The sequence below is a fragment of the Mauremys mutica genome, chromosome 7 (assembly GCF_020497125.1).
Source record: "Mauremys mutica isolate MM-2020 ecotype Southern chromosome 7, ASM2049712v1, whole genome shotgun sequence".
Lineage (NCBI taxonomy): Eukaryota > Metazoa > Chordata > Testudines > Geoemydidae > Mauremys > Mauremys mutica.
The window spans coordinates 69,938,797-69,959,161 of NC_059078.1; the positions used below are offsets into that span (position 1 = coordinate 69,938,797).

A 20,365-nucleotide genomic window follows, 5' to 3' on the forward strand; every position below is an offset into this window, starting at 1 on the left:
TGTTTCTCTAATTAATTATGTTGATCGACTCAGTTTAGTTTTTCTAAATACAGTAAAAAAACCCACCTCTTAAGGTATTATCTGTGAGAATAGCAATTTGAAGCATCCATTTTTGGTGACCCTAAGCTCAACACACAATTATTTCCTGTAATAACTATAAATGAAAAAGGAATGAGTGTTTGATCTGTGCAGCAGCTTTTCTCACCACTTCCATTCTGCGTAGTGCTCCTAAACATAGGGGATAAGGGTGGGGCGCATGCAGAACCTCAGCCGGCGTAAATAAGCAAAGCTCCTCTGAAGTCAATAAAGGGGTGCTGAATTACACCAGCTGAGGATCCTGGCCCATTACCTTGAGGAAGATGACTGGTCATGTCAGTGGATTTTTATTTGCTCATATTAAAGCAGTTTTTCTCTTACTAAACTATTATTTTTGTCTCTTGTTGCTTTTAGAATTCCAGTTGAACTATTAGTATGCACAAAAAAAAAACCCTTACAGAAGGTTACAGAACATAAAAAGAAAATGCGACATAATCCCAGCCCCTGCTAACAAACATGTTCAGCTCCCCGCTCCCATTTTAAATGCATGTCGCATTTTATTCTTTTTTTTCTTTTCTTTTCTTTTTTTCTTCCGTTGAAGGTTTGTTCCTCTTTCCAGATGGGTCCGACTCAGGCTTACAACAGCCAGTTCATGAATCAACCTGGCCCTCGGGGCCCTGCTTCTATGCCAGGCAGCATGAATCCAGCGAGCATGGGAGCCGGAATGACGCCTTCCAGCATGAGTGGGCCGCCTATGGGTATGAGCCAGCCGAGGCCCCCTGGGATAAGCCCCTTCAGCAGCCATGGGCAGAGGATGCCACAGCAAGCTTACCCAGGCCCACGCCCCCAGTCTCTGCCTATCCAGGGCATGAAGAGACCGTACCCAGGAGAGGTGAGTATTCTAACTCCCTTATTCCTTTTGTCTTACAAACGATACCAATTATGCTATGGATGAAATTCACTCTGTGGAGAAAACCTGTATGACACCCTGGTGAGTGTGTGTAGCAGGTCAGCTCTATGATTAGTCCCTGCCTATGGAGCGTCAGCTCAAGCTGTAGCTGCTTGTGCTTTTTAGCTCTGGAGGTACCCAGAGTTCAGTCCCTGGTTTGTCAGCCAAGATGGCCGCCACCAAGCCCACACAGCCCTGTGAAGTTCTTGAGTCCTCAGAACATCACTTTGAAGCCCTCATAATAGAGCTTAAGTTCATAGGTCTTATACAGACTCTCTGCGCAGAGATGAATTTCAACCTGAATGCTTAAAATAAATGTGTCATGGGCAGAGCATAAGCTTTATTAACTCTGTGTTTTTTTATTGTTTTAAAGAAATATGGGGCAGTACCTCACATAAACACCAAAAGCGTGTAAAACTTTTAAAAATCCCATTGCTTTCCAAACCTCCTGTGGCTTGATTTTCATAGGTGCTCAAACTCAAAACTCCTGTTGAGCTCAGCATCCCTGAAAATTCCCACGTTGTCATTTAAGTAATTTTCTTTTGGTCTGGGGTGAAGATTATCTCAGTTCTTTTCCTGTCTGTCCGTCTATATCTATTTGTTTCTCCAAGATTAGCATAGGATGTGAGCATTTCCCAAGGCGTAGTAATCAAAATCACACAGCCATTGGCTTTCTGTATGACTTCAGGCAAGTTTTATTGAAATCAGTGGGAGTTAGGCACCGAGATAGTTTGAAAATCCCACTAGTCACCCATCTTCATCTTTAGGGGCCTATATACCTTTATAAATCTAGCCCTTAGTCTATAACTTTAGATAGAATCATAACATATACTAAATTGATGCTATTCTTTTAGTCCGTAGAGTTTACACTAGCATTTTATTGGCCAAAATATAATAGTGGCAATGTAAGTTTACAGAAAATATACACTGATATCCAACATTTAACAAATATTTATTAAGTTTCTTGCAGTTTTTCTAAATGCAACGTTTCCTGGTCTGTAAATGAATTCTGTTGTTGTTGTTACCTTATACATCAAAAGTGACTTACTGCTGCAGGAGTTGCTTATCTAACAACAAGGCTTTTCTACTCTGTAAATGCTATCACTCCTTTCCAATTGAGCTAACAATGCATAGTGTGTGACTTCTTCAGATGATTATTTTCATCATTACATTTCATATTTCACACCTTTGTGGAAGATTGGGAATCCCTCCTTCCTGTTTCAATTGCATGTTTTTCGTCACAAGTGAATATGAGAATGTTCTCAAGTAATACGCATTTTACAGTGCTATAAAATCATATGCTTGTTGTAAGGGTGTTGTGTAAGTTTAGTAAATGCTACTTATTTATTGATTTATGAACATTTCTTAAAGGGGATAGTTGTTATAAATTAGCTTGCTCCAGAATTATTTTGTTTTTGTTGTAAGTAATCAGTATTCATAAATAGATTTGCCATCAGAACGGTAATATTCTTGACCTCGCCCTAAAGGTGCTGAGCAATAACCATGCCCATTGACTTCCTGTTGGATCACTGCAGGGAAAATGGGAAGGAACTTAGGCCCAGGAGTTAGGGCACTAGCCTAGGATTTGAGGCCTGGGTTCAGTCATCTACTCTGCCACAGACTTCTTTTCTGACATTGGGCAAGTCACTTGCTTCAGTATTTCAGCCAGCCACCTATAAAGATTCCTCCCCCACCTCCCAGTGTATTCTAGTTTTGGGGAAGGTTATTTCATGCGTGATGGCCACAGCTGGGGATGGGACACTGGCCAGAAAGGGCCAAGGTTCTGACGTGGTATGAAGCATTCTCTCTCTCGGGTGCTTTGCTGGCTGGTTTTTAATCACATGCTCAGGGCCTAACTGATATGTGGGGTCAGGAAGGAATTTTTCCCCAGGTCATATTGGCAGTGATCTTGGAAGGCTTTAGCCTTTCTTTGCAACATAAGAACATAAGACCGGCCATATTGGGTCAGACCAATAGTCCATCTAGCCTTGTATCCTGTCTTCTGAGAGTGGACAATGCCAGATGCTTCAGAGGGAATGAACAGAACAGAGCAATTATCAAGTGATCCATCCCCTGTCATCAAGTCCCAGCACCTGTCAGTCAGAGGTTTAGGGACACACAGAGCATGGGGTTGCATCCCTGACCATCTTGGCTAATAGCCATTGATGGACCTATCATCCATGAACTTATCTAGTTCTTTTTTGAACCCAGTTACAGTTCTGACCTTCACAACTTCACCTGGTAACGAGTTCCACAGGTTGACTGTGTGTTGTGTGAAGAAATGCTTCCTTTTGTTTGTTTTAAACCTGCTGCCTATTAATTTCATTGAGTGACACCCCCCTATCCCCACCCCGCTTGCTCATGTGCTATGTGAAGGGGTAAAGAACACTTCCTTTTTTTCTTTTTCAGTCCATACCATTAATGATTTTTTTATTCTCCCCTTAGTCATCTCTTTTCCATGTTGAGCAGTCCCAGTCTTTTTAATCTCTCCTCATATGGAAGCTGTTCCATATCCTTAATCATTTTTCTTTGCCCTTCTCTATACCTTTTCCATTTCTAATGCATCTTTTTTGAGGTGGGGTGTTCAGTATTGCATGCAATATTCAAGTTGTGGACCTACCCTGGATTTATATAGTGTCATTATGATATTTTCTGTCTTCTTATCTATCCCTTTCCAAATGGTTCCTAACATTCTGTTAGCTTTTATGACTGCTGCGGCACAGTGATCAGATGTTTTCAGGGAGCTATCCACAATGACCCCAAGATCTTTTTCTTGAGCGGTAATGGTTAATTTAGATACCATCATTTTGTATATATACACCTCTACCCTGATATAACGCTGTCCTTGGGAGCCAAAAAATCTTACCGCGTTATATGTGAAACCACGTTATATCGAACTTGCTTTGATCCGCTGGAGTGCGCGCGCGCACACACATCCAGAGCACTGCTTTACCCCGTTATATCTGAATTTGTGTTTTATCGGGTCGCGTTATATCGGGGTAGAGGAGTAGTTGGGATTATGTTTTCCTATATGCATTACTTTGCATTAATCAACATTGAATTTCATCAGCCATTTGTTGCCCGGTCACCCTTTGTAATTCTTCACAGTCTACTTTGGACTTAATTATCCTGAGTAATTGTGTATGGTCTGCAAACTTTGCCACCTCACCGTTTACCCCTTTTTCCCTATCATTTATGAATATGTTGAACAGCACTGGTCCCAGTACAGATCCCTGGGGGATCCTGTTATTTACCTCTCTCCATTCTGAAAACTGACTGTTTATTCCTACCCTTTTTTTCCTGTCTTTTAACCAGTTACTGATCCATGAGAAGACCTCCCCCTCTTATCCCATGACTGCTGAGTTTGCTTAAGAGCCTTTGATGAAGGACCTTGTCATAAGCTCTCTGAAAGTCCAAGTACACCATATCCACTGAATCACCCTTGTTCATGTGTTTGTTGGCCCCCCTTAAAGAATCCTAATAGCATGTGGGTGTGGGTTCTTGCAAGGATTATCTGGGTATATCTCACTTAATCCTTTCCCTGCCACTGAAGTGGCCTCAGGCACTGATGCTCCTCAGTCCCTCCTATTTTCTTCCTGTGGCATATAATAGTCTATCTCCTGGGGAGTGTAATAATTGTGGTTTCATTTCAGTTGTTTGGTTTAGTGTGTATGTTGTTGGGTGGTGTGTTGTACACAGGAGGTCAGACTAGATGATCTGGTTGACCCTTCTGGCCTTAAACTCTATGGCTCTGTGACTTAATATCCCTATGCCTCAGTTCTCCAACTGTAAAACATGGAGTTAATAGCCCTTCTCTGTCTCCCAGGGCTGTTGTGAACATTACACACCTGAGATGGTAAGGTCCTCAGATACTGTGGTTATGGGACCATAAAAGTACTTTAGATAGAAGGATGCAGGTGCTCAGCTCCTCTGAAAATCTGTCTACTTATTTAAGTGCCTAAAGTTGGACATCCTGGAGTGGAGATTTTCAAAGGCACAAATGGTTGGGTGCCCCAGATTGAACATTAATAAGATTTGAGCACCTTTGAATGTCCGTAAATCTCTGTCCCTCAGAGGCCCAACTCCAGGCACCCAGGTTTGAAAATGTTGGACAAAGAGTTCATGAGACAGGGGACGTCAGCCTGATTTTATTTTCATTTTAATTCTGTAGTTCAAAGTTCCGTACAAAATTATCTCTTGTTTTGTTTCATCTCTGTTGTAAAATAGCCAAATTATGGAAACCAGCAGTATGGACCAAATAGCCAGTTTCCTACCCAGCCTGGTCAGTATCCAACTCCCAACCCTCCAAGACCTCTTACATCTCCCAATTACCCTGGACAGAGGATGCCTACCCAGCAAAACACGGGGCAGTACCCTCCTCCGACAGTCAACATGGGACAGTATTACAAGGTGAGACCTTGGGTTCATTGACTATCTCATCTAGTGCTGGTGAAAGTTCTTTCTTCCTTGTTAGTGGATAAAATGAGACTCCGGCAATATTATAGGATCCCCAGATAGGGCCTGATAATATGGCATTAAAGGCAATGGAAGTTATGCTATTGCCTTTAATGAGTCAGAATCAAGCTCATAGTACAGTAAGCTATGCCACATCATAACTCGGGGGCACTAAATGGTGGGCCAAAGTAAAAGTGAATGCCAATCTGAGCCTGCCTTTGAGGTTTGACATTTCTAGTTGTGGCAAAGCACAATGAGGGCACACACTGCACGGTTCTTGGATTAATTGAGAAAATTGCTTTAAGATTAGAGTAGCCAAGTCATTTCTGGTGTTGGATTCTGAGCCAGAAGAATCTTAGGGCCATTAAGATGCACATGGTTCTGGAAATAGGGTTGTTTTGTCATTATTTGCATGGGAGGTGGGTACTGTTTGAGATGACAGCACTATTGGAAAAGAATAAGGAATCATTTCCCACAGAAGGTCACTCATTGCCTGATGTGGGATGCCTAGAAACATTGCTTTTTCTAAAGCAATTTTTATTATACTGTGGCAGCTTCTGTCCCACATTGTCAAGATGAATGCATCAAGGAGCTATATGCTCAGCTGGTGTAAATCAGTGTAGCTCCATTGCAGTGACTGAAGCTACAATGATTTATGCCAGCTGAAGATCAGTCACGAGTGTTTTAAAGGTGAAGGATTCTATATATTTTTTATCCTGTTTATTTTTGTTAGGTTTTTAAAATTTTGTTTTGTTTTATAGCCAGAGCAGTTTAAGGAACAAAATAGCCTTTTCTGGGAGTGACCCATGGCTATATAAAAGGGAATCTTAGTTTGGTTTGAGAAGAAAATCATAACAAAATTTGAAAGGGGAACCCTTGGTCTATCGAAATGCGTTGCATGTTTTTCATGGAAATATAGATTGATGTGGTAACCGGATGAATAGATGAAATGAGCTCATGGAGAAAGGCAGTTCTCCCAACTAAGGGGCAAGGCTCTGAGTTGCAATATAGATGACCTGGTCTTTGGGAGTTTGAAGATTGTGGAGACTAGAGCCTTGATGAATTGAGAACTGTGAGGAAGTTTGGTCTCAGCGGAGACAGGAATGGGTATAGTCTGTAGTGCCTTTCAACCTGTGACTGCTCAGTGACCAAAGATAAAATGCTCTCAGCCAAAGATCAGGTGCTATAATATTTACTGCTACATCAAGAGGAGAGGAGAGGAGAAGAGTAAGAAAATTAGGGCAAAAATAGGAGAGATCAAAGGTGGAAAGCCGGATAAAGAGGCAGGGAAGAATGAAAAAGTGGAGCATCTGCAGTTTCTGGGGCTTGCAACTTCTTGCCTCAAATCTAGACTATTGTATGTTTTTAAAGTGAGAAGTAAATGCAAAGAAAAAAGTATCAGTATGTTTTAAATAGTGCCAGGCCCAAGCCACAGTACCTAGATATTGATTCAGTGTTTAATAGCAATACATATGATTAGGTCTTTTTTTTTTTTTTTTCAAAATTCAATAATAACTTGGTATTATTTATTTTCTAGCCATCAAGGCCTGTACCTGTGGCAAATTACCCTCACTCACCGGTTCCAGGAAACCCCACGCCACCCATGACTCCAGGGAGCAGTATTCCACCATACCTGTCACCTAACCAGGATGTCAAACCACCATTCCCACCTGACATTAAGCCAAATATCAATGCTTTACCGCCACCTCCAAGTGAGTAGCAAATGGAGCAGCCTCTCAGCCTTTTACAGTCTCTCCTTCCTCTGCCATGCATATCACGCAACCCAGAAGTGATGCTTTAAAAATAGCATCTTGATTGCTATTTTTTGACATGGAGAGAAATGTTGATTGCCAGTTGATATATGGCGTCAACCAACCACATTATGCAAGCTACTCCGAGAGGAAGGAAACAGGAAAGAAGAATATTTGTTTCCAAACAAAGTCCTGGAAAATGCCAAATGGAAAACTCTCTCCAAAGTTAAACTTTTAAGGACATTTCCCCTTAAAGATTCCTGTAGTTGATTTATCAGAATGAAACTCTTAATTTTCAGCTGTTTCATGTTGTTGGGTTTGTTTATTGCATAGAATCTCCATCAATAGTAATGTGGTGTGTTTTGGTCAAGGGCAAAGCTATTGAATACCACTGAAGAATAGCTTAAAGGGTGAATATTTATAATGGTACTCCTATTATGTCCATGCAGACCCCTTAAAAATGTTCAATAGCATGCCAGATAATAATGTATACAGTAACTCCTCACTTTAAGTCATTCCGGTTAATGTTGTTTCGTTACGTTGCTGATCAATTAGGGAACATACTCATTTAAAGTTGTGCAATGCTCCACTCTTACGTTGTTTGGCTGCCTGCTTTCTCCACAGCTGGCAGCCTCCCTACGCTCCCCCCTTCCCCACCGCGCCTCCCGCCCACCAGCAGACCCCACGGATCAGCACCTTCCCCCCCGCCCACGGCAATCAGCTGGCTTGTGGCGTTTCGGGGGCAGGAGGGAGGAGCGAGGACTCGTCCCGCAGGCTCCCCCTCCCTCCCCTGCCTCCCGAATGCCGCAAGCCAGCTGATTGCCCTGGGCAGGAGGCAGGGAGAGGGAGGAGGAGCCTGTGCGCCGAGTCCTCGCTCCTCCCCCCTCCCTCCTGCCCCCTAAACACAGCAAGCCAGCTGATTGCCCCAGGCAGGAGGGAGGGGGGAGGAGCGAGGACTCCGCGTCCAGGCTCCCCCTGCCTCCTGGAGGGGAGGGAGGGGGAGGAACAAGGATGCAGCGTGGGAAGTAAAGGGGGAGGAGGTGGGGGGGAGAAGAGGCAGGTCAAGGATGGGGGCTTGGGAGAAGGGGGGGAGTGGGCAGGCTGAGGGTTGAGTCCCTCGCCCCCCCCCCCCACCCCCCAGTGCTTGCAGAGTGTAGGGGAAGCTGCCGCTGCTGTGCAGTGTGCTTCCTGTAGCCTACAGCACCTTCAGCCTCCTTGCCTGCCTCATTGTCTCCAGTGCCAGTGGGCTGTGCTTGTGTAGGGTAAGGCGGGAGCACCTCCCAACTATAGTACTGTACTGTATGTAGAGTATGTTTGTAAACACACAGCACGTACACACTACTCCCCCCACTCCCCAGCGTAGTATTAAATTGCTTGGTTAAAATGTATATAATGCCTTTTGTCTGGCAAAAAAAAATTCCCTGGAACCTAACCCCCCCATTTACATTATATCTTATGGGGCAATTGTATTCGCTTAACATCGTTTCACTTAAAGTTGCATTTTTCAGGAACATAACTACAACATTAAGTGAGGAATGACTGTACTCCTTTCAAAGCCACTCAACCTCACAGCTATGTTTGGCTGAGAGTGAGTCAGGAATAACACCATCTCAGTGGCTGTATACTCATACAATTTGTCTAGGGTCTAAAAGTCACTAAAGAATAATCAAAATTTAGGCATTGGAAGAAGTAATATGTTCTCTATAGAAAGACCTCTGTTGTATTAGCTCTTTACAACCAGCATTTTGGGGTTCATGGGGAGCTGAAAGATTAAGGTTATTGGTACTGTTTTAGCTTCAGCAGCCTCAGAGGGAGGAGAGTATTTTAGGTAAGAGTTGAACAGCAGCTTCTGCTTCTGATGCGTAAAGAAGAAACACAATCTTAAATCCAGTAATTACAATGGACAGTGGTAACCTTTTCATACTCCAGGTCTTCCTGCTTCAGAATCACTTCAAACAAACCTGTTTTTTCAGTTAGAACATACCTGCTGAAAATAGTTGGCCATCATAAATTGTGCATAACAAGCAGCAAAGCTCTTCATGATGGGAGACTGAATGGCTTGTGGAACTAGTAATAGAATACCAGAGCCTTCCATCTGTAGATGACCATTAGAACCGAGAGTCATTACCATCTACTGGCACACTTGAAATGAGTTTGGTAATCTCAATTCCAATTTCCAGGGGGAAAATAGCCACATCACAGAAAAACAAATAGCAACGCACCACCACAACTGGCATTAATTGGCAGGCTCAGCAGAGTGATTGAATGGTAACTGAACTAATCTCTCACAGTGAAAAATGGTCCCCCCGCATCAGATGGAAGGCATGACTGTAGTGAGAGGCACTTTTGCTGCTCCTTTCATAAACCTTATCTGTGGATATAAGTAGAAGACATCAGTCTCCAGAGCTGTCAGTCTGCGCCCTATCACCTGCGCGAAATCCACTTATACAATTATTTGTCATGTCGTTTTCTATATGTGACTCTACTAGGTTAACCCCAGCAATAGATCACTGTATCATTTGTCATTATTCTGTATAAATATACACATTGTTATTGCACTGCAGATGCTAAAGGGAAAGTTCACACTTTCTCTCCCTCTTCGATCCCAGCCAACCACAACGATGAGCTGCGTCTGACATTCCCTGTGAGAGATGGGGTGGTGTTGGAGCCCTTTCGGCTGGAGCACAACCTGGCGGTCAGTAACCATGTCTTTCACCTGCGGCCAACCGTCCATCAGACGCTGATGTGGAGGTAGGTTTGAGCAGTGTTGTGAGGCAATCTTGCGTGGCCCAAAGCAAAATGGTGGGGCAGATGAACTTTGTTTGAGTCAGTCATGGATTTCAAGATTAGTAAATATGGTCTGGATAGAAAAAAAATCCCTTTAGCTCACATATATGTGAACAACCCTCAACTTCCAGAGAGTAAAGTGCAATAATATGCTTCCTGATTCAGTTCCCAACCCTTTGGCTGGTGCCAAGTTATATGCCATCCTTCCAAGCAAACCTGATGGAATCAATGTGAATGGGGCAAAGGGCAATGGCTGGAAAATAATTATTTAAATGTACCTTTTGACTTGCTTCTGCTCTTTCTGATAAAAGTGCTAGGCACATGTGTAGCTGAGACCAGCATGCAAGGCTCATTCATGGAATATTTCTGAACAAGGCATGCTCCTTGCATCATCCAGAGGTGATCTTTTGTTACTGTGTTGGTAGTTGGCCTGAACAATCTGTGATAAGCTTTCTCGCAATACCTTGGCAAGGTTGCTTCTATTTTCAGCTGGAACTCAGAGGTGCAAAGGTATCTGAAAATAAAAACAGTAGGCAAATTAAGGACCTGATTCAGAGAGATGGTAAATTCAGTGGCAGTTATAGGTGCTAAGCTCCTCTCAGGATAAGGCCCAAATTTCAGATAGAAGGTTGATTTTAGAGAGCTGTTTTAACTTACCCAGAACAGAAATGAGCCAAGTGCAGCTTTCCCCACACAACATAGCTCTTTCACCTACAGTAAATATTGCTTTTCATCAGAGACACCTAGAGCGAATAGTCCCTCTGGATTATATTTTGCAGCTCTGTAATTCAAACATGCATAAAATGATTCCAGATTCTGTACTGGCTTTGATATATGGACAAGGAATGAAATGGCATTAAATCAAATCAAAACCAAAGCCTTGATTTGTTTTCATTTCCAAATACTGTAAGATGGACTTATTTTGAATCTGTGCTTGGGTGCCTTGGAGAATTTAGTTTTGTCATTATCTTGTCTTATTGTATGGAGCTTTCCTTTGTAATACGTGAAACAGCTGAGCAAATGAAGCCTCTTCTCGTCAACACACTTTCCAGTGTGCCCAAAATTCCCCTTCTTCCAGTTTCTCTAAGAAGTCATCCTTCAAGCCTGGGCTAGGTGGATCATTGGATTAATAATGTTATGACCTCAACATTTTCCATACTGGGACCCACTGCAATCACACACCCATTTTGTAATGTGGGAAGGTTGGGTGGTTGTAACCTCCTGGGCATCACGACTCCTGGTTGAGATTTGACCTAGAATATAGATACTTATTTGCCGGCATGATGTTGGTAGTCTCAAGCCTAGGAATTAGAAATGTGAGAGATTTAAAATAGGCTACATCCAATAATTAATTCCTAACTTTGAGGTCAGTTATTGCTTACTTGCATTTCATTATCCTGGAGTACTCACAACAAGAGGGAGTTTTGGCAGTTATTTGCTGGTTCTTATTAATAAGTAATCACCGTTGGGGATTGTGCAGGCTAGTTCTGTAGATTTATAGAGCTGCACTGAGGCATGAAGCTGTTTCTTAATACCTGATCTTTCTTTTAAAAAAAAAAACTGCTTTAGCACACTGACTTGGACTTGTATTTAAATTCCTTTTAATGAAGACTCATCAGTAATCTGTGCTCAGGTTTGCCACTTTGAAAAACTTGTTAGTGATGGGAGGCCAGGGGCAGCCTGAACACTCAGAAAACTGAGTCTTGTGTCTGTCATCCTTATCTCGTTCATTTTTCTCTGCTTGATCACACAGTTACACCCACATGGAAAATGCCCAGACTGTGTCTCTAACCCTGTCAGCTGTGTGTGGAGCATCCATTGTGTTAGCATTTGTTGTACAATAGCTCAGCTAAAAGAGAATAGATATTAGATGGCATTAAGAGATTTTGCACGTTGAAATTATAATGAAGTAATATGAAGTTCACCTTGGACTGCATGGATTCCAATGCATGTATTAGTCACGTGAATTCTAGACCAAACCTTTAGATTTGAATAGAGAATAATGGAATGGGGCCAGTTGTGAAGGTTTTTATGCTAGATAAAATATTGAGTAAAATATCCCTCTGATAGTCACACAGCTTATGGTAACGCAAATATTCTTCTCTCTACTGGGAACTCCATCCTCTTACAAAGGAAAAAAATGGAGAGAAAATCAACCAGGAGAATTTTGCCTTAAAAATGGATCAGTCTTTGCTCACCACAGTTTATGTATTATCTATCATTGTGGAGCAGCCTGGCTAGAACATGAGATTCTCCACATTTCCATTCCTCCCTATGTGACCCTGGACAAATTTTTTAAGAGGGGTCAGGGAAGCAGTTTTGTCCTTTACAGCTTCTGCGTAATGTATAAAGACTTGCCCTGTTTTTTTTAATCTACTTGGTTTTAGGTTAGAGATATCGGGTCCCCGCTTCCCTCGTTTTATTTTTTGTGCTAACTAGATTTCTGTAGGCCCTGAATAGCGATGTCACTTGAGATCTTCACCTGAGTTGCTTTCCTTCCCCAAAAATAGAGATTGTGATTCTAACCTAAATCTCCGGAATTTCTGAGCATGACCACACCACCAGTATAGGACATCAACGTGACCTTTACAGGGAAAAAACTGAGTACAAATTCTCTGAGCCTGCAGTAAAAGCAGTCTAAACACGAGGCTGCCCATTGCTTTTTTTTTAAACTTATCAGATACTAAGAAACAGTCTGAGCACAGGGCCTCCATTCTTAGACTCTAACAAATTACATCCTCTTCCCACCGGCTGGGAGTGGGGGAGAGAGCAAGTTGCATCTCGGATTATGGTCTCGTATGACATCACTATTCATGTCCTTCCAAGGTCTTACAGGAGAGTCCAGCAAAGAGAAGGAAATTATCACCTGATGTTTCTTATGTAAAAGATGGTCAGCAATGGACTTTGTGGCCGTCTTTGTTCATAATAAATTAACAGTGAAGGACAAAACCCCAAAATTTCAGTTTAACTTTCCAGTCCATCTTTAACCTCTCTGTACTTCAGTTTACTCATTTGTAAAATGAGGTTAATACTGACGTGATGGGGTGCAAGTGCACTACTATCTACGAGGCCTGGTCTACACCTAAGATATAAGTTGACCTATATACATCACTCAGGGCCGGGAAAAAATTTGTGCTTTGTGCAACATGGTTAGGTCGACCTAACCCTCACAGTAGATGCAGCTAGGTTGACGAAAAATCAGAGAGATGGATTACAAAAATAATTCCATCAATGTGGGACTTGTCTACACTATGACACTATTGCAGAAGTGTAGTTGTATCCCTGTAGCGGCTGAAATACCCTCAGTTACTCAAGGGTTAACTTCAGCTTAGTTTGGTATTATCTGTCATTGTGGTAAATCAAGAGTAGTTGCTTTGGAGATAGAGTGGGACATATGTTTTTAGGTAGGTAGGCAGGGATACTGCTACTGAGATGATCCCCAGGCTGGGTGAGTTCTACTTACTCTCTGAATGTGTTACTTGCTTTATTTTCTTGTTATAAACACTAACGCTTGAAGAAAGACCTACCTGACTGCAACTTTTTCCTTTCCGCTGAGTCATTCCACCGACTTACAACCCACCTTTGTAAAGCACTTTGAGATCTCCACATGAAAAGTCATGTATAAGTGTAAAGTATCATTATTATTATTATTATTATTCTCTCAGATTTCAGATGCATGAGCCATCCTGTGTTGTTTCTGTTAATGGCTTTTATGGGGAGGATATGTGTTATGCATTTATTATTTGTGAGGCATTTCCAGAAAAAAAAAATCAGAGTTGAGCAAAGCAGAGTTAAAGTGAAGGGGGTGGGATGACATAGAATTTCTAGCATCCCAAAAAAATTCCTTTAGTCATATGAAAACAGAGTTTAAGCCAGGTTTGTGCCTTGCGGTACAGGTCTGACTTGGAGCTGCAGTTCAAGTGCTACCACCACGAAGACAGACAAATGAACACAAACTGGCCGGCATCGGTCCAGGTCAGCGTTAATGCAACCCCTCTTACCATTGAACGTGGCGACAACAAGACATCTCATAAACCTCTGCACCTAAAGCACGTCTGTCAGCCGGGAAGAAACACAATTCAAATTACAGTAACAGCATGTTGTTGTGTAAGTACATGGGGCTTGCTGCTGCCGCTGACTCGAAAGGTCTGCGGCACAGGAAGGAACTGTCTGGAAACGTTCACTTAGGCCAGCAGTTCTTACCTCTCTCACTTTTACTTTTTTTTTAATTTTCATTGTTGGGGCAAGGGAGGTGTCACTGATTGTAGCGCTGGTGACAGGACAGGGCCAGAGAGAGAGTGCTAAAGACCATGTCATATTTTAACCATGTCATAATTTGCTGGAGAACTGGGGCAGCGTGGGCAGAGCAGCTACCCTTGCCAATATGTCTAGAAGGGACCCACCTCTGAAGGGGAGAGTGCATCAGATCCCTGTGCCCATTCAGCACTTGCCTGTCTAACAGTTCTGATAGCAAGGCAGGTAATGTGACGGTGGATGGTTTTCTTGCTGTGGACACTTGTCCACTGGGAATTGGACTGAGACCAAAATCTTACTTGACACAGAGCATCAAATTGCCATTTCTTTGCCACCGTGACTCTGGGCTGGGTTTAAACCAGTGAGATAAAGGTGAAAGGCTCATATCCCATTACTCAATCCACTGAGCCATGCAACTTGCCTCCCACTGATAGCTCTCAATTACAATTAGCATAGATTGTACTTTTAATGGAGAGGGGCTGCACACTTCATAGTCTGGGCTTTCTGCCATTTCATTGCCGTTGGCAAGGACAGAGAGTCTGGGGACAGCTTTCCCAGGGTCAGAGTCTGAGACAATTTGAAGAGAGACCTCAAGCTTATGCCCATTGTTTTACTTCAGACGACTTCTTCCTTGCACAATCTCACATTCCTTGTCTTGTGCCCCACAGTGCAGTGGTGGATCACTTATCTGATGGCTAGGAGGAGAGGTCATCTCAGCAACCCTCCTAGCTATTCTGAGTGCAGGGCAAGTGGGCAATAGGGCAGGGGTAGAAAATCCAGAGGTCACTGTGACAAACCCCATAAATAACAGATTATCGCATCACATTTTTGACTTTCAAGGGGAAAATGATGCAGCGAATGTTACCTTTTCTTAACAGCAACATAGCCAGGTAATAGGTGTTATGCAATCCTAGACTGCAACTTCAGACTGTCCTTAAAGGGAGTTTGTTAACTCAGATGAGTAAAATCCACTCTAGCGTGTGTTTGCAGGGTTCTCTTGGAGTCAGTGCAGAGCTGCACGAGCCATTCAAGGGCAGAACTCTGCGCCACCCAGTGGTGTATAACAACGTAACATGCATGGTTCTGTTAGTAACTCAGTGATTTTTTTTTTCAGTCACACTTGTTCGTGCTGCAGTTAGTGCACCGGCCATCAGTTCGTTCTGTGCTTCAAGGCTTGCTAAAGAAACGTCTTCTCCCAGCGGAACATTGTATCACTAAGAGTGAGTTTTGTGTGTGAGAGGGAGAATGTATTAGAGAGGAGGTGGATGAGGGGTTATCTTTTATTGTACCAGCTTCTATTGGTGAGAGAGACAAGCTTTCAATCTACACAGAGCTCCTCTTCAGCTAAAAAAAATGGAACCCCCTCCTGTCCACCATGCCAGGGTGGGGTTGTTCAAGGCAGGATAAGTCTGCCTTGTGACTTTTTACACAGCTTTGGGGGCCAGTGTGTATTCAACTCAGATCAGACCCACTCAGACAAACCACCAGGAACAAAGTTGTATTCTGTAAGATTACAGTCCAGCAGCTTCCTCTCTCCCTGCCGCATGCTCCCAGCTTCAGGAGAGCTCTGTGAAAGCTCGTCTCTCTCGCCAACAGAAGTTGGTCCAATAAAGGATATTATCTCACCCACCTTGTCTTTCTACTATCCCGGGATCTACCTGGCTACAACAACACTGCAAACAATGACTGTATTAATTATATTTATCAAGATTATCCAGAGTGCTTTATAATCAGTTATAATATTTTATTCACCTATTGAAACTTTTAATAACTCAGGCCTGGACTTGCCAGAGCATCATGCTGTTGGGCTACCTCCTTGGCATGCTCTGATTCTGGAGTGAGAAACAGGGCAGAGCAACCAGCGATGTCAGCTTTACACGACCCAAGAACTGTCAGGCTGGGGGAATCCCTAGCCATGTCAGCTTTTCATCACTCAGAGATCCTTCCAAGCTGGGGGAATCCCTAGCTGTCCATTTAGGGCTGCTTTCATCTCCTTTGCAACACAAATTGGACAGACTGGGGCTGAGCGCCCAGCCCTATAACTTTTCAGTATGTGATGATTTCTCTAAATTTGATTTTTATCATACCTGTGCTCATATTGAGTTGTGCACACAATACCTGGCTTAAGTATATAGGATTCTATGCCATCTCATGAGAGCCGTTTATCAGGTATGGGGAAGGCGCTATTTGCACAGCCAGACTTCAAGCAGCTACATTAGAAACCATAGCGCATGTGCGGTTTCTTTCATATCAGGGCCAGTGCAACCCATTAGGCAACCTAGGCGGTTGCCTAGGGCACTAGCATTATTTGGGGGGCGGCATCTCGGGTCCTTTGGCGGCGACCGTGGTGGCTGGATCTTCGGCCGCCCCGGTCGTCGGCAGCTTTTAGGTGGAGGGAGCTAGGGCAGGGGTGCGCGGGGAGGGCCGCTTGCAGCAAGGGGGGCGCAGCATGCAGGGGAACTCCCCTCCCCAGCTCACCTCTGCTCCGCCTCCTCCCTGAGCACCCCACCCCGCTCTGCTTCTCTCCCTCCCAGGCTTGCGGCGCCAAACAGCTGATTGGCGCCGCAAGCCTGGGAGGCGGGAGAAGTGGAGCAGCGATGGCGTGCTTGGGGAGGAGGTGGAGCAGAGGTGAGCTGGGGCGGGAAGCTGCCGCACAGCTCCCCGGGCTGGGGGGAGCTGCCATGGGGGAGGGGAGGCGTCGCAGGGCAGAGGGGGGGAGCTGCTGCAGGGGAGGGTGCCTCAGGGCGGGGGGGTGGGGAGCTGCCGTGGGGGGGGGCGGAGAGCTGCCACAGGGCTTGTGGGGGGGGGCGCAAGGTGGAAGTTTCGCCTAGGGTGCGAAACATCCTTGCACCCACCCTGTTTCACATACATATACCATCTTCCTAAACAGTCAAGAGGAACTTCAGCAGCGTGGCAGCCTCCTCTGGCAACGCAACACTAAACGGTGAGGATGGAGTGGAGCAGACAGCTATTAAAGTGTCTCTGAAATGTCCAATCACATTCCGGCGAATCCAGCTCCCAGCGAGAGGCCATGATTGCAAGCATGTACAAGTGAGTACATTTCAGTGTCCTGATATGTTTCCCTATGCTGTGCATTACAATGTCTTTTGAGTGTTTTTTTTGTGGGTAGGAGATATGATGAATTTCTCTGTTTATCATATGGATTTTGTGGTTCGAGATCATATTTTATATTTGTCTAATTTCAACCAAAGGGTGTGACTGTTTTTTGAATAAGTACTAAGTTCAGTTGATGATGAAAGCTTTATGATGAAAAGTTGATGATGAAATTCCTCTTATCCTATTATAAAATCATATGGAGTGTGATGAATGAAATAAGAAATGTCACATAACATTTCACTTATAATAGTGAATAATACCATCATTGACCAGATCCTCAGTCCTGAAACACTTACACATGTCAGTAATCCCGTTGAACTCAGTGGAACTACTCATGTATGTGTTTGTAGGAACAGCGCCTGAGTCCTTACGTAGGCAAACAGGCGAGCTGCTACTGACTTCATTGACAGAGTAAAGACTTAAGTAAGAACATGAACTAAAAAAGTAAGGCCTTCCAGATTTGGCCCAAAATGCTTTGTGTCCAGTCTCTGGTGGCTTGGCTCACCTTTATTTCCAGGCATTTGAAAATGGGCTGAGGAATTATTGGAGAGATCAGTTGGGGATTGAGCTTTTAAGTTACCCAGTTTTATTGGTTGTGGGTCCTCTTGAATTGTACTGCTGCACTCAAGGAATTATTTGTGATGTATTTTTAAGCCATATCAAGGGTGCCTAGAACATATGGTCAGCACTTGGCTATAGCATTTTGTAAATGTAAATAAATAAACATAATGCATCTGCTTGTTTTGAACAATTCCTCTTACCAATCACTATCCAAGAAAACGATCCCCCTTCTTTCTTTTCATTTTTTTACCAAGGGGGGAAATGTTGGAAAGTCTCATGTGCCTTTATGCAGCAGGGGAAAGGATATTTCCTGTAAGCCACCTTCTTACTTCTGTAGATTTATGTCTCAGTGCTTGCAGTCTTGTTTCTCCACTGTCTGCAGTTTTATTTTTGCTCAGTTGGCTCAGCTAATCTGGTCTCTTTGCGTGTGTGTTTGTGTGTGTCTGTCTGACTTGCAGTGCTTTGATCTGGAATCTTACTTGCAACTGAACTGTGAACGAGGAACTTGGAGGTGTCCTGTATGCAAGTAAGTGAAACATTATGTCCAGTGCAAGTTGCATAGAATTTGTCCCAAGTTATCTTCCAAAACTAAAAATAAGAGGCAGTAGGAGAGAGATGTTGAAAAGAATGGAGAAGACCACTAAGAATGTTTGGTTTATCCTGTTCTGTGTTATAAGAATATGGGGACACTCCATGTCCATGATATTTAAAAGGTGACAAAATTAAAAGGAATGAAAGAAAATACTTTCCCCTGCAATTCATAACCTGTGGATCACTGATTCGGGATATTAATGAGACAAGGAATTGTGCAGGATTAAAAAGAGGTTTGAACCTTTATATTGATAAGATTGGTATCTACCGGGTTATTTCAGCTAGGATAATAGTTACTAAGGCTGTTATTCCTTATGCATCACAGCATGAACTCCAGGTAAATTCAAGAAGAAACTCTCTACCAAGCAGCGGTGGCATTGGACAATTGAATTGTGGGTTCATTGCCTTCCTCTGGATCATCAAGCATATGCCACAATCAGAGACAAGATACCAGAGTAGAAGGACTTCTGGTCTATTCTGAGATTGCATTTCTGTTCTATGTTGTAATTCACAAATGACTGAACTTCAGATGAGCAGATATTAAAGTGCTCACATTCAGTACACCCACTGGGGAAATATAGGCAAGGTCACGTTTTAGAGGTAGGAATCAATCTACTGTAGAGTAGGGGAGGAAATCTACACTGAGCTTGAAACAGTAATGCACTGCTTCTTATAATGTTTTAATCTGGGGATAGGCTAGTCACAAAATCCAAGATCCTGAAGAAAGTGTGTGGCACATCCAGGAACTGAACAGGTTCCATTCTGGTGACTTACCCCCACACCATCCTTCCTCTCTCTATACATACTTGCAACTATTACAATTTAGGTTTCTTCCTTTCTAGTAAAACTGCTCTACTGGAGGGCTTGGAGGTCGACCAGTATATGTGGGGTATTCTGAATGCTATACAAAAGTAAGTGAACTCTCTTTATTTCCGGTTTTGGTTCTGACCAGCTGCATCAGTTCTCTGCTTGGGTTAAAAAGATTTTCCCCAGAATGATTAGGGCTCTTTAAAGGTATTAGATCTGTAAGTTGCAAGGGGGAGACTGAATAGCTTGAGTTACTGAGTATGAAGCTTGTCACCTGTTCAATTGCAGGGCAGGTTAGTAGTAAGTGAAATTCATTATAAATCTGATGGCTCTTTGGTAGCTTAGGTGAAGTGACTTGGTCTCAGTCTGATTGCTAATGGACCTGGCTCCTAATTGGCACTCTTGATGGCAGACTCATCAGAGAGGCAAAAGATGGAATGGGGAATGAACTATTTTCTCGCTCCTAGAAGCGACCCATCTAACTCAGGTTGGTGGCACTTTAGGCAAGACCATACAGAGATGTTTGCAATGCTGCAGTCCTACTGTACCCACTTGTGGACAAAGGGAGGAGTTCATTTTTCAAGGCTCTGAAACTATCACCTTTTAAGAGTGCTGCCTACACACTCTTTGCAAAGGAAACACTTTGAGATTGTATTGTCTTTCGGGCAAATGGAATTCACGAGTTACAATGCAGCTTTTTGTGGGACGTTCAGGAGAACTGATAGCAAAGCAAGAGCCAGTGATATTGTAAGTTGTTTCTGTCTTACAGCTCTGAGTTTGAAGAAGTTACAATCGACCCAACGTGCAGTTGGAGGCCAGTCCCTATAAAGTCAGATATTCACATCAAAGATGATCCAGATGGCATTCCTTCCAAGAGATTTAAAACCATGAGCCCCAGCCAGATGATCATGCCAAATGTGATGGAGATGATTGCAGCTTTGGGTCCCGGCCCGTCACCTTACCCATCCCTTCCACCTCCACCAGGGGGCAATAACTCCACTGAGTATGGTAACCAAGGTTGGTTTTATTGTTTCAAGAGCATAGAAAACATATCCCA

At 43.4% G+C, this 20,365-nt stretch overlaps 1 protein-coding gene across 6 annotated transcripts in view; it reads left to right on the forward strand.

Annotated features, from left to right (window-relative positions):
* ZMIZ1 (zinc finger MIZ-type containing 1) overlaps nt 1-20,365 on the forward strand; it is a 525,799-nt gene that overhangs the window by 488,376 nt on the left and 17,058 nt on the right. For all 6 annotated transcript variants that reach the window (XM_045023882.1, XM_045023878.1, XM_045023879.1 and 3 more), the window contains 10 exons: nt 638-928; nt 5,213-5,395; nt 6,978-7,152; nt 9,756-9,942; nt 13,875-14,085; nt 15,347-15,452; nt 17,123-17,283; nt 18,369-18,436; nt 19,344-19,412; nt 20,078-20,325. In XM_045023882.1, coding sequence (XP_044879817.1) covers nt 638-928; nt 5,213-5,395; nt 6,978-7,152; nt 9,756-9,942; nt 13,875-14,085; nt 15,347-15,452; nt 17,123-17,283; nt 18,369-18,436; nt 19,344-19,412; nt 20,078-20,325 — 1,699 coding nt within the window. The remainder of the gene's footprint in view (nt 1-637; nt 929-5,212; nt 5,396-6,977; nt 7,153-9,755; nt 9,943-13,874; nt 14,086-15,346; nt 15,453-17,122; nt 17,284-18,368; nt 18,437-19,343; nt 19,413-20,077; nt 20,326-20,365) is intronic.